This window comes from Aulonocara sp. 'chitande type north' Nkhata Bay, linkage group LG9, assembly GCF_057382095.1.
Source record: "Aulonocara sp. 'chitande type north' Nkhata Bay isolate Kocher_YH1m ecotype deep benthic linkage group LG9, A_spYH_male_GT1.1, whole genome shotgun sequence".
Taxonomy (NCBI): domain Eukaryota; kingdom Metazoa; phylum Chordata; class Actinopteri; order Cichliformes; family Cichlidae; genus Aulonocara; species Aulonocara sp. 'chitande type north' Nkhata Bay.
The window spans coordinates 8,718,672-8,736,783 of NC_141352.1; the positions used below are offsets into that span (position 1 = coordinate 8,718,672).

General features: G+C 50.3%; 2 protein-coding genes across 2 annotated transcripts in view; one reads left to right on the plus strand and one right to left on the minus strand.

Moving 5' to 3' along the window:
* Window positions 1-13,953, minus strand: part of lyrm4b (LYR motif containing 4) — a 56,746-nt gene extending 42,793 nt beyond the window's left edge. The window contains exon 1 of the mRNA XM_086305607.1: window positions 13,794-13,953. Within this exon, the coding sequence (XP_086161733.1) occupies window positions 13,794-13,879 (86 nt within the window). The 5' untranslated portion in view covers window positions 13,880-13,953. The remainder of the gene's footprint in view (window positions 1-13,793) is intronic.
* Window positions 13,954-13,968: 15 nt separating this feature from the next.
* The window catches only part of fars2 (phenylalanyl-tRNA synthetase 2, mitochondrial), a 141,665-nt gene continuing 137,521 nt past the window's right edge, over window positions 13,969-18,112 (plus strand). Inside the window, exon 1 of the mRNA XM_086305603.1 lies at window positions 13,969-14,155. The gene's annotated coding sequence lies outside the window, so the exon portion shown is untranslated. The remainder of the gene's footprint in view (window positions 14,156-18,112) is intronic.

The window sequence follows — 18,112 nt, forward strand, 5'->3', positions numbered from 1 at the left end:
CACACAGAGCTTAGTTTCATTCATCGCGTCTGCAGGAAACGACAGTGGCACTGAGCAGTAAACAGAAACGTTTGTGCAGCTGAGACGGTGAAAGCCTCGGAGGACTTTCTGAAACCTGAACAACAGCACAGGAGGGACCTGCAGACGAGCGACGACAAACAAACAAATAAAAAAGACAAATTAGTGCACATGACAAAGCTGCAGGCAGCGCGCTGAGAGCAAACAGCAACAACAGAGCGGAAAACCAGCAAAACAGAAGAACCTCAACATCAGAGACCAGCAGGTCCAGAGTCCTGACCACCCAACAGGACAGCTGTGGAGACACAGATCGTCCCTCCACAGGCCTGAGCCCACGACCCTCTCAGCAACCAGGCGGGACACCTCGTCTCCAGGGTCAGTGCTACAGTGTATCATGAAGTAATAAAGCCTCCATCAGCTCTGCTCTCAAAATGACCCCAAAACCACCCAGCGTCCAGATGTTGGATTGGATGGTGTCCTACCAAACATCTGGAGGACGTGCAGTCCATCCAGCTTTGGTCTCTTCAGGAAGCACCACGAAGAAAGTGACTAACAGAGACGTCCGAGTTTTCTAAACTTCAGGAGTGGCTGAAGTGACCAATGAGAGCGTAGGATACTGATGACACGCAACCTCCCGTCACAAAGTGATGTGGAGTCCCTTCACATCCACCGGACCACCGCGTCCTGTCTTAGTGAAGCATCATCCCGGGAATACGGCGTTCCAGCTCGGACACAGCCGGAGCCGATCGCATCGACACGAGTCGTGCTGCACAGCAGGAAGTGGTACGAGTAAATACGAGGAATTTTTCAAAATAAAAGGTGTCCAAATCAAAGCTCCTCTTTTGAAACTCTGGAAATGGAAAATAAATCAGACGTCAGCTCACGTTTTGAACACGTTTATTTCAGAGCGCGCGGCTGCACGCTGGTGTGGCGTCCATGTTTGGCTGTGAGGATGAACATCATCAGAAAAGCTTCTCAGTGGGGACAGAAGCTCTTCAGGAGGAATTTCTGCTGAAACTTCCCGATCTTTTTCATTTCCTACATAAATCCTTCCTCTGCTTTATTCCCTGTCATGGCTCCCTCTGCCTCCCTTTGCTTTTATGGCGAGCTTCCCACTCCACCTTCGAGTGTGGCTGTTTGCAGCAGCCATAAACAGATTTGCTTCCCTCTGTGGTCGAACAACATCGTTATTTTCTAGCATTCGGCCATAAAATCCAGCTTTAGGGCCGGTTACTCTGGGAGCGCTCTCACATCTCAGGGGTCTCAAAACGTCAAAACGGCGCGGCGTTAACGAGAGCGGGGGTGGAAGTTTGATTTCCACGATGACACCTTTTCTACAAGAAGCATTTGAACAAACACGGAGTTTATCAGAAGTGAAACTGAGGTACTTAAATCTCTGTTTACAGTGACATCGACCTGACAGCCCCTCGTTTCTCGGGCCAGACAGCCCGATGCACTCGGCGGGCTGTCGGCTGTAAAGGCTGCAGGCTGTGTTTGCAGCCGGAGGGCGGTGGGACTCCACGCCACGCTTCCCTGACCTGCGCTGATTTGATTTCCTGCAGATTCTCACAAGAAAACACGAGAGCTGCAGAACGTCCAGAGAGCGCCGCGATCGATAAACCGATGCTCGCTGAGAGGAGACGTCAGCGTGAGAGACCGCAGACGACTGTGTGTGTGTGTCGCTCTGACAGCTCTGATTACGTGTGTGCACCAGCCTTCATCGTCTTCATCGTCTTTGTGTATTTATTGATGTTTTTTAGATACTTTTGTTCAAAGACTTTAAACTTCATCACCGTTTATTCAGATGTGCTGAGAGGCAGACGGGCTTCTACCAACAAACTCAAAGTCTCCAGTTTGTATCACTGCATCGACGATAATCACACACAAACGACGTGTTCGAACCCGACTTTGAAAAACCGCCGTCATTTCACTGAATGTAGAAAAAGCTGAGCCAGAGGTACGGACGTCTCTCAGAGTTTGGACTGCTGTGACGTTTTGGTTCGAGCATCGCCGTCCACCTGAGTTCTGGCTCTGCCTCGCGGCCTCCTGATAGGATCCTAACCGGATGCCCTCACCACCTCCCCCGTCCCCTCTGGACGTGGAGGAGCTGTGGCTCCGAGTCCATCACAGAGGCCCATCAGCCGCTTGCATCAGTGATTTCATTCTTTCGGTCACTGCACAGAGTTATTTCCTGTTTTCTAATCATTGGTTCTTGTGTTGCTTTCACTTCCTTCCTTTGTTGTTTCCCCCTCAGACCGTCTGTGCTGCCCTCATTAGTCTCACTGTTTTATTCCACACCTGCTCCCTGTCTGCCAATTACCACACACACTCCGAGCTCACCTGTCAGGCTACTCGGGCTTTCCCTGATCCGGTTCATCTTACCTTGTCACTGACAGTTTTACAGAGTTTGCCTTTTTGCCTGCTTCCGCTTGTTTTTAAGCAAAGATTTGGATTTTGGACGTGGTCCCCTCCTCCGTCTTCATCACTGGCACGAACTCCTTTAACTACGCGTTTTGGCCTCCACTGTGTAGGTTTCTTTGGAGTTGAACTGAATAAATATTTCTCTAAAGCAACACAAGCTGAACACTTTGAAGGAGGACTGGATTAGAGGCATCAGATTTCTGTTTGTGCAACCTTTCGTTGGAATTTGCTGACCAAAGGTTGGGTCGTGTTTCAGACCCCACGTCAACAATATTTCACACAAACGCAGCCATGTGAAAGTGACGACATCCTTTCCCACAGACGTGTTTACGTCAGGTGAAACCATGTTTTCTTAATTAAACTGAGTCCTGTGGACAAACTCCACCTCCCCCATCCTGGCCTACATGATGGTTGTCCCTGATGACCAGTTCTCCACGTCTGGCAGGTTCTGGGTGGCGTGGTCCTCCATCTCCAGTCTAAGACAGTCGAGCCGGGTTTGTCGGTAGACTTTTTCCTCGATCATCGTCCGCCGTGGACACAGACGGCTGGAGACACCAGATCCGACTCGCTGCGATCAGCTACTGGTTAGCAGTAACTTAACTTTGGTGCACGATTCTCCTGGACACACGAAGGAGTAAGAATAACTCTGAAACCAGCCCCACCAGGTAAAGTCAGCGTGTGGGAAACGCTGCAACGTTTTATATGTGAAAGGCCAAAGTGTGTGAGCCTGTTTGCCGTTCTGCATCACCTGCCCGACACACCAGGGAGCGAGCTCGACATATCCTCTCTCAGATTTTATTTTTACAGAGTGAAACAGCTTCTGTCTCCTCCACACTCTGAGCAGCCACGGCAGCAGCTGGCAGCGTAGGTGTTAGAAATCTGCCAGCTCGGGACCTCGCTAACCTCAAACCCGAGCAGCGCCGCACCCCAATGCTTCCCTCGGCTTTCTGCTGCATCTGCAGCCACCAGGACCACGGAGTGTGGTGGCTGCAGATAATAAGTACACACCGAGAAGCAAATGCAAACAGACAAATTACAAACACCGGGGAATTTTCTGGCAGGAGCCGCGGCAGTGAAAATGATTATTGGTTTAATTTCCAGCGCTCTGTGTCGATGGTCTCGGAGCCTCGTTACAGCTGGCAGCTCCTCCGATGTGGAGAAAGTACAACGCCGACCTTGGGAAGTTACAGCAAAGCCATTCGTCTTCTCTGTCTGTCTTTGTGTCTCGAGCTCATTTAGGATTTAAGACAGAACCAATAAAAGTGTGATGGATCAGATTTACATGCCGCGGTTAAATACGGCGCTCATTACAAGGACGTGACAGGGAGCGGCGAGGAAAACGACTCGAGATTGGTTTGACAGTGAAACAGAAAGGATGGAGGAAACGAAGCTGTAGTGGAAGAAGACAAAAACTAAGACAGAAAGGAAGGATGAAGGAAAAAGGAATAAACACAGGAAATGAAGCATAAACACAGGAAAAGGATGACGGAGACGGGAAAGGGATGAAGGGTAACGCTGGAGAAGGAAATGAGCAATTAAGGAAGTCGGGAAGAAAAATCAGGAGAAATGTTTTAGTGTAGGATGAAAGCAAAGAGGAAAGGAAAAAGGGCGGGAGGAGATGAAGACAATCACCCAGCCTGGTCTCAATCATCTTCATCATCATCGTCCGAGCTTCAAGGATTCTGGACATTAAACAATCAGGATGATTTTCTCATTTTTTCAACGTGAAGTTTGTCCGTGCTGTAAATCACAAACACCTCGCCCTGCAGCGTGCACAACAGCTCCAAACACCAAAGCCTTCGAGATCCACCTGAACCAATCAAAGGTCTGTCAGCGGCTCACCTGTGACAGCGCTCTGAGGTCAGAGGTCGCAGCTGCCCGTTTCTCAGCAGGTGTAGACGAGCAGCTGAAGCTGCCAGCTCCGGTTCTCTGGTGACTGTGCGAGTCGACCGCCGTCTAATCTTCAGGCCTGAGTGGCGACACCTATCACTCGGCTACCTGCGCCGTAACGGCGAGCATAAATGGAAGTGTGATGACGTTACGAGCTAACCCCGTGTCTTTATCCGCACCGCAGCAGGAAAGTGCTCTCGGTTAAACTCTCTGCACCATCGTGTGGTTTAAAGCGGTATTGCACAAACGTAGAACCTCGCAGTCTCGATATCAGAGACGTTTGGGAAATAAATCCAAAGCAACCGTTTCGTGGTTCTGCTGATAGTTCCAGTTCATCCTGGAAGGTTTAAAACTCTGAAACAAAAGTCATTTACAAAAACAAATGAGCAGTTGAATAATTGCATGAGGACGGTTTAACGCGTTGATCTGACGAGCTCCCTGCACGACTGACGAGTTCTGACGACCAGTTCTCAGGTTTCCGAGGTCAGCTGTAGGCAGAGACCGTCACCAGCGTCCGATGCAGACTCATTCTGCCCGATGAGCAGGCCCGAAACATGCAACAAACCACTCCGTTCAGAAAAGAGCTTCAAGGGTTTCCCTCACAGGCCTTCGAGGGGTAAAGAGTTAACCTGGTAAATAACTGAGATTGCAAATATCGGCCAAAGCAAATGCAGTTTTTTAAAGTAGCCCTACAAGCAGAAGGACAAGCAGAACAGAAAAACACAACCAAGCTAAAGAATACAGAGAAGGAAGAGTGAACAGACTACGACAAAGAAAGAACGATGAATCGAGAGAGAAACCAATGACAGGGAAGTATAACTGAGTATAAACGAGAAAATGAAGGATGATGGGTTTGGGAAGGACAAACATCTTCCCAAGTTTCTCAGAGTTTGTCATTCAAACGTCCGGCCTCCCCTTTCAGGCTCAGCAGGGCCGGAGACGAGGTCTCGAGGCTCTCCATCACCCTGATTCATACAAACCCTCAGCTGTAATGGACCCGGTGTAATGAGCGCTGCGCTAATGAGCAAAACAAAAAGACAGACGAGAGGAAAATAAATAAATAAAAGAGCAACAAAGAGATTAGAAAGTGTTGGAAACGCCCGCCAGGCAGCTCAATATCTCCTCTGGACAGGAAGTGGCACAGGATGATGGACCGAAGGCCGAAGTCTCAAAGTCAAACTTCACTTTGGATCTTTCACACAGACACCGAGTGTAACCTAATTATAAAGGTATTTATAACCAAGCCATCGTGTGATCAGGTAACAGCTACTAGGCTCAAACACCTGTGGACTACAACGACTGCAGCTCCCAGTGTCCTTTAAAAGCTTTGACGCTGGGCAGCTTCAGACTGTGGCTGGTTCTCACGCTTTGACAGGTTAGAGCAGAGCAGCAGACAGTCGACGGGACGGATCCGGTCCAGGTCTGTGCTCTGTTTATCCACAGTCAGCCTCATGCAGGCTAAGCAAATGTTTTTCAGACATCCTTTATCCAAAGCTACAGTTTCAATCCTGTGATGTTCCCGGGATAGAGCCGATAAGCTGCCCAGCAAGTCAAAGGATCTACTGAGCATGCTCAGAAACCTAAACGTGCCTGTTGTGGCTTCAAAAACTAAACTGAAAGCAATGAGCACCCAATCATCAGCATGGAAACACTCGCTGCAGCCAACGCTGTAGCCGTGCATCCATCAGCACGTAGGAAACACCGCTGAGGTCCTCGCACCGGCCGGCTGATGTTTACTGACGCACAGCATTCAGTCTTTTAATACATGTTGTTGTCAAGTCATAGAGGAACTTTAAAACACTGTAATTAAACACTTAGATTCTCCTCCTGCAGCAGCCAGTGTCGACCCCGTCCAGTCCTGCAGGACCCCGTGAGTGTGGCGGGCTCACAGAGGGAGGGGCTCGGAGGTTTCTGACCCCGTGACGCCTCCCAGACGAAGCGTTCTTTAGCTGGGAGCAGACCCGTCGCAGACCCAGGAAGCTCTGCAGAGACGAGGCTTGGGTGGAGCACTCACTAACACACCGATCAGCAGAATTAAAGTCTAACTTTGTTAACGCATCAGGTTATCTGAGTTTATCAGTCGATTATGAATCAATACTGACAATCACTGATACCGTACTCCATGAATAATTGATCTGCGACTCTGCACCGAGGGAGACTCGTGTTTGAAAGCTTCCTGTGTGAACGAGCTAACTCTGCACTCGGGCGAGTCGTCACTTCAGAGGGAATTCAGTCGTGTGATCTCCAGGAGACGAGAAGGAAGGAAGCAAGGAAGCAGAATAACTGAGAGGAGCTGAGGAGGCGAGGGAAGGAGATGAGGAAGGACAGAGGAGGGCGGGAAAGGCTGGAGGAGTGAAAAGCAGGAGATGTCCACGATTACTTCATCATCAGAAGGTTTGTTATCTGCTGTCAGCACACGGCTGACGAAGTCAGGGGGAGAGCTATTTTTAAAAGAGGGAGAGGAGAAGAAGACAGAGGGGAGAGAGGGGAGAGAGGGGGAGGGGGAGAGAGGGAGAGAGTGGAGGGAGAGGAGAGAGGGGAGAGAGGGGGAGGGGGAGGGAGGGAGAGGAGAGAGAGAGGGAGGGAGGAGAGAGGGGGAGGGGGAGGGAGAGGGAGAGAGGAGAGAGGGGGGGAGGGGGAGAGAGGGAGAGAGTGGAGGGAGAGGGAGGAGAGAGGGAGAGAGTGGAGGGAGAGAGAGGAGAGAGGGGGAGGGAGGAGAGAGGGAGAGAGTGGAGGGAGAGGGAGGAGAGAGGGAGAGAGTGGAGAGAGGGGGAGGGGGAGAGAGGGAGAGAGTGGAGGGAGAGGAGAGAGAGAGGAGAGAGGGGAGGGAGAGGAAGGGAGAGGAGAGAGGGGAGGGAGAGGAAGGGAGAGGAGAGAGGGGAGAGAGGGGGAGGGAGAGGGAGAGAGGAGAGAGGGGGGGAGGGGGAGAGAGGAGAGAGGGGGGGAGGGGGAGAGAGGGAGAGAGTGGAGGGAGAGGGAGGAGAGAGGGAGAGAGTGGAGGGAGAGGAAAGAGAGAGGAGAGAGGGGAGAGAGGGGGAGGGGGAGGGAGGAGAGAGGGAGAGAGTGGAGAGAGGGGAGAGAGGGAGGGAGAGGAGAGAGGGAGGAAAGAGAGAGAGAGGGAGAGAAGAAGAAGACAGAGAGGAGAGAGGGGGAGGGGGAGAGAGGAGAGAGGGAGAGAAGAAGAAGACAGAGAGGAGAGAGGGGAGAGAGGGGGAGGGAGGGAGAGAGAGAGGAGTGAGGGGGAGGAGAGGGGGGGAGGGGGAATTACTGATGAGGACAAAGTGAAAGACTCTGAGACACAAACTCTGGATCAGTTTGTTTTTGGTGTTTTGTTGCTCCGGTGCAGAGAGGATGACCTACTTCTGCCTCCTCCTCACCTCCCTCCCTCCTTCCCTCCCTCACCTCCCTCCCTCCCTCCTTGTCTGTGGGCCTCACCTGTGGCTGTGGGCCCTGCAGGGATTTTCAGTGTGTGAGCTGGAACAGGTGAGCGCACACCGCAGGATGTCAGCCAAGTTTGTGAGATTGGCTGAGAGAGACTTCAGCGGATCGTCACATGTCGGAGAAGCAGCACAAGGCTGCAGCGCCACAGCAGGAGAGGCGTTCCATCCTGACGCACAGCAACAAGCACTTGTTATTCAAGGACCCTCGGAGGCCCTGAATCCACTTTCTAAATAAAAACATGTAGAAATGTTTTTACATAATTAACAAACAAATAAAACAGAGCGGGCGCTGAAAGCTGAGCTTTACTGGCAGCCAGGATCCCGCCTGCAGGGTTTTAACACTGCAGAGCTCCTTCAACCTGCACCATTTCTAACGGCCTGCAGGGGGCGACTGCAGCCGCGCTCGCTCTGTGACCTCAGACTCCATAAACATCAGGACTTACTGAGGTCACAGAATAAAACCGGACTTTTATAATTGGGTCAAACAGGAGGAGACAGTGATGCATCCGCCACACCTCCTCCTGTATCAACTACGACCCGTATAAACTCCTCCTCCCCGCGATGACGTCACCAGCTCCCATCACGGCACCGCCTCCTCAGCCCGCTGCCTCTGTGATCCCTGTGTAACGTCCACCTTACTGCAACGTGCGGCCAGGAAGGCGTCCGTGCAGCGCCTGCCTACAGCACCGCTAAAGCTGCCACCATCACGCTCGTCACTCACTTATTTATCGTCTCTATTCATAATAGAACACAATAGAGTCTCCGCCTTTGACTCAGTCCTTCATATTTCACTGTGATCTCTTGTCAACCTTCATCCTGGAGCAACGACGCACGAGCTGTCCGCCAACCAGGCCTCGCTCCAGGCCAAGATGGCGGCAGCTCGAGGTCACCAGAGTGGGCGTGTCCATCGACTACACAGTGTGTGAGCTTGTCACTGAGTCTAAGGATGAGAGTGTTAACGTGCATGTTGTACATTGAGAGAAATCACGCGAGCACGCCGCTCGGGGCCTGGACCCTCGCCACACTGGCCTCCCTGCTCCTTCATCCGCTTCCCGGAAACGGAAATCCAAGCGAGGAGATGCGGCGAGGAACCAGGAGACAGGACAGAGCTTAAACGGGAGAGCGGTCAGAGATGCTGGCTGTGTCGCTCTGTGGTTAAAGACTGTTCGTTATTCCCAGCTCTGGGAATCATAATGAAATTCTAACAATATTCAAAGATTTGTTTTAAGGCTGCTCAAGGACCTGCAGAGGTCCTGAATTCCCCGAGAAATAAAAACAGGGAGAAATTTACATTTTTACATAATTAGAAAACAAAGCAAAGCGGGGCCCCCTGCTGGTCTCCGGGTGCACTGCAGTAAAATGTTCATGAGCTCCACAGCCGTCAGCCGGGTGTCACCCCGTCCCGTCATCACAGGAACGCTGTTTTAACCCTCTTCTCCAACCTGTTCCTAATGTATTGGCCTTTGACTTTATGCGCCGGCCTCGCTGCGACCTTTCAGCTGCAGCAATGATCTAATTTTCCTGCAGAGAATCATGAATGTTTCATCCGACGCCTGTTTATCCCGCTCCTCCCCCTCTCTGGCAAAGCCCTCCAAATTCAGCCAAAGTCTCCCACCTCTCCTCCCAGGAAGGAAGACAGCGAAACAACAAAACACAGCCTGCAGCAACGTCTGGCATATTCAGGTCATTCCACAACAACCCGGCGAGCGCGCAGGTACACGGCTCCAGCACAAGCTGAGGCTTAGGAGGATTAAACGCCGCTCTCCCGCTCTCGCTTCTTTTCATTTGTTTTCATGCACTTTTTCCTGGAAGATCGTAATGGCTCCACTTTGTGACTGGCAGCAGACTGGCTGGTAAACCCGAGGCCCCTGCTGCGCTGCTCTCACCCCGAGGCTGCTCTTAACGTTAGAAAACAACTATGTGAAAATGATTCTGACACAGAAACAGCAGAAAACGAGCCTGCGATCAAAACACAAGTAAACCAGAGCTCAGCTGCAGCTGCCCTCACACAGCCTGCAAAGCTTAACCAAAAGCACACGTTTAAACATGCAGGATGCTCTCACCCCAACCAATCACAGCAGACGGCCCCGCCCCTCCCTGAGCCTGGTTCTGCTGGAGGTTTCTTCCTATTCCAAGGGAGTTTTTCCTTCCCACTGTCGCCAAAGTGCTTGTTCATAGGGGGTCATATGATTGTTGGGTTTTTCTCTGTATCTATGAAGCGCCTTGAGGCGACTTTTGTTGTGATTTGGCGCTATATAAATAAAACTGAATTGAACTGACGTGGGTCTGAACGAATGAAGCCATGACCGCTCAGAAATGATGGAGAAAGTGATGAGAAGGCATCGCATCTGGACCCGCCCCTCTGCGCTCCGACACTATTCACAGCATGAATACACCCTGTAATATTGTTGATACAGCGCCAAATCACAACTACAGTTGCCTCATATTCATGCGGTAGACTCTGCAACAGTACAGAGAGACTCACTCAGGCCTGTGAGCACAGGGTGGAGACAGTGGGGAGGAAAAACTCCCTTTTCACAGGAGGAAACCTCAGAGCAGAACACAGGCTCTTAGAGTGAACTAACACTGTTGGTTTCATTATCTGAGAGTTTGGTAAAAAGACACTTTTGAAACGTCCTGACGAGGCTTTGATGGACGTGGTTACTCCGACACTCCTGACACATGCCCTCAATAATGACGATAGAATCAGACTAAAATGAACACTGAAACTAATAAAAACTAAACTGAGAGAAGAAAACCTTAAAAAGCAAAGCTAACAGCTACAGGGAGTTTATTCTGGGGGAAAGTACTCTGATTACTCTTCTCAGTAGCCAATGGTTACATGTAATAAATTACTCAGAAAGTAACTAAAGATGCCCTGATCTGGTCCATGGATCAGATTATCAGTCCCGGCTCAGGAAGTTAGCTCAGGTATCGCTGATGATGTAATGAACATTCAGGTTTCCCATTTCCTGCCCAGTAAGGAGACCTGACCATCCAGCACCGAGGGCGTGTCTCTGTGAGGAAGATCATTGGTGGGCCTGGAGCAACAGGTACGCCAAGGTAAGACAGCTGTGCTGAACAGGGTGTTTGCAAAGTACGAGTAGGCAGTAATGCATCATCGTGGTTTGGACTGTCCAAAGACACACTGACTAAAACCAGCAGAATAAACATGGCGGGGTCTGGGTGGAGCTGGGTGGAGTCTGGCTTCAGCCTGAGACCTTTAAAGAGTTTATTTCCTCCATATGAAAAGGTTTGGTGCCCCACAAAGGCTTTAACCTCCCAGATAAAAAAACCCGGTTTCATGCACTCACAGGTAAACCAGGCTTTCAGCTGCACGCCCACACTGGTGGGTGCTCACACTGGTGGGTGCCCACACAGGTGGGTGGCCCACCTAGGTGGGTGCCCACCTGAGGGCCCGTCTAACCCAGGAGGACAGACTCTCCTGTTTCATGCATTTCTTCAAACTCGAGCTTCCTGATTTAGTTTCATTTCTGTAGCAGCTGGTGTCACAGTAACGTGGTTTCAGGAGCAGAGCATGCTGGTACATGTAGTCACAGAGGACCACGTCCTCTCAGCAGGACTGCAGCTGAAGGAGCTGAACTCCACCCGCAGAAAGACACCAGCGTTATTGATGTGGTAATGAACTAACCGAAGATTGATTTCACAAGCTCACCTCCAAACACACACACACACACACACACACACACACACACACACACACACACGTACGTCTGAGGCGGCGGGCCGAGCCAGCTGTCTGCCTCTGGGCAGGCGGGATGAATATATTTTATTTGGAGAGGCAGCAGGAGGAGGCCACCTCTCATCTGGCCGTTCAATAATTCAACACAGCGGCGCTCCGCGCGGAGGCGAGCGGCGACTCTCTGATGTCCGTGCGGAGCGCCGAGTGCTGTCACAGCTGCAGATGGCGTCCCAGACTCACCTCAGAAAGGCAGAGTCAGACTCCAACTCCTCCCGATTTAATCATGTAGCACGGGGAGGAGGAACGAACGGGTCTCTGCTGAAGGCGGAGCCGGGTGTGGACTCCACCTTCACCTGTTCAGCCTCACAGGTCACCTCGACCGAGGCCTGACCAGCCTGATAGTTCTCCTCCACCCGCTCACTGCGCCTGCTCGACTGTCAGAGGAGGAACTTCCTGTTTGGTGTGCACGCAGCAGGAGGAAGGAAGCTCTCTGCTGCTTTGATCCTCCATCAGGTGGAGGTCGGCAGACTCATCGCTCCATCTGAGCCCAGCGTGGAGCTTCTGCTCCATCACTTCTGACTTACACGTTCTTAAAAGGGTCCATCGACCACATCCAGCACGTTTTTAATTCTGAGGCCAAGTTTAAGATGAACATGAAAAACTGTCAAGGTTTGTTTTCATGTTCAGGCTGAAAGTGGGTCAAAAGACTGCTTTTAAAATATATATGCTGCAAAGTTTTTAATATAAGAGAAAATTTCACAGCTTTTCAAAATTTTCAAATTTTATACGAATCGCAGAAAAGGCTCTAAAAACGCAACGATGTGAGGTGCAGTGAAGCTTAGCGGAGCCTCCGGTGGAGTCTGATTACTCTGATTACACTTGTTTCTCATTAGTTTTCAGTTTTACTTCACAGTGATTGTTACTTAATGAGCAGCTCAGAGCCTCTGTGACCCGTTTTTCATCTTCTGTTTTTCCAAATAAAGAACAGAGTTTGAGCCCTGATGATGATGATGATGATGCCACCCATCCAAACAAAGTCACAGCAACAAACGTAGCACTAAGCAGCTGCATGGAGCCCGACCAGCTGCCTGCTCTCATACCCAACGCTGTTAGATACCTGAAGTCATGTCATCGTGTCCAGAAAACAGCCAGCGCGCTTCAGCAGGTTAAACTATAGACAGACAGCCAGAGACACAGACAGACAGAGACACAGACAGACAGCCAGAGACACAGACAGACAGAGACACAGACAGACAGCCAGACAGAGACACAGACAGACAGCCAGACAGACAGACAGAGACACAGACAGACAGACAGAGACACAGACAGACAGACAGATCGATGGATGTCGGGCTGACAAATAAAAATCATCCTCAAACACACAAAAACACGCAGGACTTTTGGGCTGCCACTCCATATGAAGGCTAAAATAATGGCGCTGACCCACGGCTCCAAACAAAGGTGCTTCCTTCATGACTTCCTACAGCAGAGGAAACGAGGGAGCGTCCTTGATGAAAGGAGCCAAGGATGGAAAAGATCCTTGGATCACCTCCTGTCTGCAGCTGTTAGAAAACCTGACTTTTAAAACTAAAGTTCACGGTGAGTTCAAGGTCCCCGTTACTTCTGCCTGCAGTGAAACTGAATGGAGGCGGAGCTACAGTGCAGCAGGAGGAAGTGTGACAAACTTCAGATGTAGCCTTGTCGTCTGTACTCTATATAGAGAGATGACAATAAAGTTTACTTTGAGGCAATTTAGTCACTTCCTGTGAAATCCCAGCCTCAGTGACATCACCGCCCTGCCTCTCTGTCATGTGACCTCCTGTCGCATCATCTTCAGGACGCAGTTGGTTCCAGATATCAGAACTAATCCTGTCACCAACGAGACCAGAGCCGGTCCAGACGCTCCGAGACAAACTTCTTTACCAAAGCTTTCAAAGTTCTCCTGGTGAAGGAGGAGGATGAGGAGGGATGTGGCTCAGTGTCAGCATCTCTGACGTGTCTACATCAGGTCTCCTGGTCACCTGAACCCATTAAGTTCAACTTTGCAACAAGACACACCTGCGTGTACCTCCATCACCTCCGCCTCCATCACCTCCAGCAGACACTCACAGTGCAACACGTACAGGTATTAAACGACCGTTAGGTTCACACGCTCACCCCCTGAGGATGAAACACCTGAGCGCCTGCGTACTCACGCCCCGAACCTGCAGCCTGAGCCCCGCAGTCACGTGACCCCTAACCCGTCAGCACACCCAACGTAAACACAGGGGCGAGCGTCTCCCGCGGCTACCAGCGGGGGCGCGCACGCAGAATCGTCTCACCTGTAGTTGTATGACGGGAACTTCGCGCTCTCTCGGAGCATCGTCCTGTACAGAGACATCACCTGCGATCGTGCAGCCGCCGCCATGCTGTCTGTGACTGGGCAGATCCTTCCGCGACGCTCTGAGCTGAAGGACCCGGGCACGAGGCTGACCGAGGAGCGCCTGCGCAGAAATACGAGACGCCGGCGGATTGTTTTCCGCTTCCGCTTTATCGGTGTGACCCCACGTGACACTCTAAGCTGTGAGTGTCACAAAGAGCCTCGCGCTCACAGGAAGTTTAATTTACTCTGACCTGAACTCGCAGTGATCACGCAGGCGCGCTCCCGACGCCTTCACAGCATCCGGCGCTGGAGTGACAGGAGGTGAGTTCGCGGTGCTCCTCTAACCTCTCATAACGCACGTGAGTCTTTAAATCCACGTTCATGAATGGACCACAAGCTGGTCCACGAGCCCCACTGTGGGACAGCAGCATACCGGCCCACGCAGCGCGGAACTTCCACGCTCAGAGGGCTTTTTACGGGTCAGCATGGCAGCTGCTCGTCTGACAGCTGGGGACTCTGTGTGTGTGTGTGTGTGTGTGTGTGTGTGTGTGTGTGTGTGTGTGTGTGTGTGTGGGGGGGGCGGCACAAACAGGGGCGTGCACGTGGCGTTAGATGTGACCTTCCTGTGGGGTTATCTAAACCCTCCATCAGGTCTGACGTCACACACCTGTAGCTGACACGCTGATCTGTGGTGCTAACTTCTTCCTCTGACCTTTGACTACTCTGACGTCATTAACCAAGAGTGACTCCTGTCAGTCACCTGGTCTGTTACCATGGTAACTGACTCAGAGTTTCAGCTAAACCTGCTCCGTGGACAGAAAGGCAAGATTATGTTTCATTAAAAGAAAAACAAATGTTTTCCATGTCCAGCCTACAGGCCTGTTAGTCAGACTGTACCTGAGGGCAGGCGTGTGCGCAGGTGGTGCTGTCGGTGTGTTGTCCTACTGCCAGGCCTGGTGGTGTAAACCTGTAGTGATGGGAAGGTTGCTCCTGGGATGCAGACTTCCTGCTTCCACACGCTGTAGCCGAGGTGCCGACGACGCTCTCGGCTGTACGCCTGTAGATGTTTGCTGAGGGTTTCGGTCGTCGTGCCAGATGTCGTCAGCTGTCTTGGAAAGTAAAATGTTTAAAAGTGCAGCCTTTGATGGGATTCCTTCAGAAGCTGCTGGATGTCGAAGAAAAGCTGAGATCCTCACTGATGTTTGTCCCGGGGAATTTAGGGCTCAGCAGAACACGGAGGGTGGAAACCTTTATGTCCTCGGGACATCTGAGGAAAGAGCCTGTGTGGCTGCTCGGAGCAGAAAGAGGGACGCAGTGAAAAAGCAAAACAAAACTGGTTTGAGTGGTCTGAAAAGTCTCATTATGTACCAAGTAAATACACTTTCTGCTTAGTCTGTTTCTGTGTTTGCGTAAAGTCCACTGGGTAGATTCATCCAGCCTGGTCCATCTGTGTCTTCTTGTCTTTGGCTTTTAATTTGTTCACTGCTGAATATTTACAGCAGACATTAATAAATTATAAAGAAAGTAGACGTCTCCTTCCACGTGTCCAGTAGACGTTTCTGTTTTTGACACCTCTGGAATATTCGTCATCCGTCTGGATGTGGATGCATGTCAATATTTCAATAAACGTTTTTCACATAATTGATCAAATATAGGAAACGCCCCATCCATATACAAATATACAAATAACAGCTCGTTTCTCATCACAGAACAAAGCTGGTTCTGGTGGTGAAATTTAGATAAGATCATCGATTTTATAATGTTTATTCGTCCAATCAGAGATGAAGGTCAATTTGACCGTCGGTTTAATGTTTCCATGATGTTTAACAGGAGATCTTAAAAAATTAATTAATTTCTGGAGAATTTTGATGCCTACGTTCATGATGGGTCCAGTTGGAGTTATTAATTTTAAAAACTCTCCAATATCTACAGGTGACCTCACCGGAGTGGGAATCATTTAGTTATGTCTGTCCTGAAGAATAATATCTGCAAACAAAGTAATAAGGAGGTGTCTCCCTCACTGCTGTGGCCACAGGCTCTGCTGCAGTGATGGAGCACAGCTCTGACTCATCGCTGTGAATCAAGAGCTTCTGAGATGTTGTCGTTAGTTGGGATTTGTGTGTAGTAGTTGGATCCATCTGAGGAATGTTTGAGCTGATCCGTACCTCAGAAGCAGTTTCGATTCTGAGTGCTGGATATGTATTTAGAGCTCGCACTGCTGTGTTTTTCATTTAACATGTTTGGAAGTCTCCTGACATTATGACAGCCCTTAAACCTCTGCTGGTCTACAGAGAGCCTCATCTTTGTGCAGGAGCTGCCCTCGGTCAGGCGTTGCTGTGGTTTTAGGGTCATTGTAGATAATCTCAGAGTTCCAGTTTCTATCATTCTTCACACACGTCGAACTTCTCTTTAAATGCTTGCTGACCGCAGCATGGTCACCAATCACAGCCACATTTTTACTCGGGGTTGTAACTTCATCGATATTTAACAGTCAACATGTCTGCATGTGTCATTTGCTGTCAGTCTGGGTGGATGTGTCCACTGCTGGCTGAAGGGTGGAGTTAGTCCCTCCTGTAATGGTGTAAATGTATTTTCTGTGATAGGATGTTACCTTTGATGAGCTTTGCAGTTTGATTGGTCTTGGTTTAAGGACGGCCCCCTGCAGCCTGACTGTGACAGGAAGTGTGAAATAGCCAACCTGTTGTCACTCGTGTTACGTGTGATGTGGTCACGTGTGTTTCTTTATCTGTTGTAGGCTTGAAGTCGTCCCAGCGCGTCACGTTGACACTCAAACGTCACAGCAGAGAGCTGCATGTGATAAACTACTAGATCACAGGGAAACCTCAGCTGTACTTGTAGTTTTCAGAAACTTGATCATTATCTTTGCATAAACAGGAGCTAACGTTCATGAGAGGCGTGATGTCACTTCCTGCAGAACGACCTCCGTTTGTATTTTGGATCTTTTCTTCTTTGTCTGATGGATTTTCTGTTGGTTCTTCTTCTCCCGATCGTCTGACGCGCTGAGACGAGGCTGAACGTTAAAGTTTACACACAGTTTTATTGAAAGTGGTTTGTAATTCGTCCCGTGCGTGTCGGGACAGTTTCTGGACAATGTTGGAGACGATGTTCTGAATTTTTACTTTATTGCTTAAACTGTGAAGTCCGAGATTACTGGAAACTGAAAAAATGATAGTTTTTAAAACAAGAAATGGTCACTAAGGATTAAAAATATCCACGAGGTGTGGATGTTTCACTGGGAACGGTTTGAATATTTAAATATGGCGTCCCAGCACCGCCTCAGACCGGCTCTGATCTCTGTTTGTTTCTTTGGCTTCATCTGCTTCTCCGTCAGGAACGCCGACATCACCTCTTAGCAGGAGGATGTTTAGCCTCCTTCTTCCAGCTGTTCTCCTTCACTACATCCATGACCCTCCCTCCTCTGCACATGTCCAAACATCCGTCCCTCTGATGGACTCATTCCATCTCCCAGTGAACATGTGAGCGTCTTCAGCTCGGCCTCCTGTCCTGTGTGACTCCGATGAATTTGAGTGTGCTCCTAAAGGAGCCGTGATCATTAACACCAGCAGTCGGTGTTACAGCTCACTGATATCAGCTGAGCCTCTCTCAGGCTTCCCTAACAAAGCCGTCAGACGGAGTTCCTCACAGGTGAAGTCTGTGGACGGTGACGAGGCGTTCGCTGTCTTCTCTGCTGCTCGGTTTGCTGAGTTCAGACTGGTTTAGCCCTTACAGTGTCTCTGCCTGATTAGAGACGGCAGGAAGTGAACAGAGAGGATAAATGTGACTGTTTTTAAATATTCTGCAGATGCTGTGAGCTCGTCGTGTAGTCAAAGCACTGCTTCAGTGATTTAAACCTCCAAATGTTCACTCGCAGCTGCCGACGCAGCCTTCAAACGTCTCCTGCAGGACAGCGGACGCAGAGACGTTCACGGGGACGGTATCGTCAGAGGTGACGTCATTTACAAACGACAGACACGGCAGGTCGTCATGGCGCGCTGCTCGCAGACCACCTCAGCCCTTAATGCAGACTAGCTGCTGCAGAGTCAGGCTGTGTGAGCGGAGCTGAGGGTGGTGCAAACGTGACGTAGTCGTCGTTTATGGTCAAGAAGGAAAACTTCAGCTGTCCATCAGATCTGATGTAACCGTCAACGCCACGACTCCCACCCTCACTGCCTGACTCGCATCACTGAGCGCGCTCACAAAGATGGACGTGCGTGTGTGTGTGTGCGTGTGTGTGTGTGTGTGCGTGTGTGTGTGTGT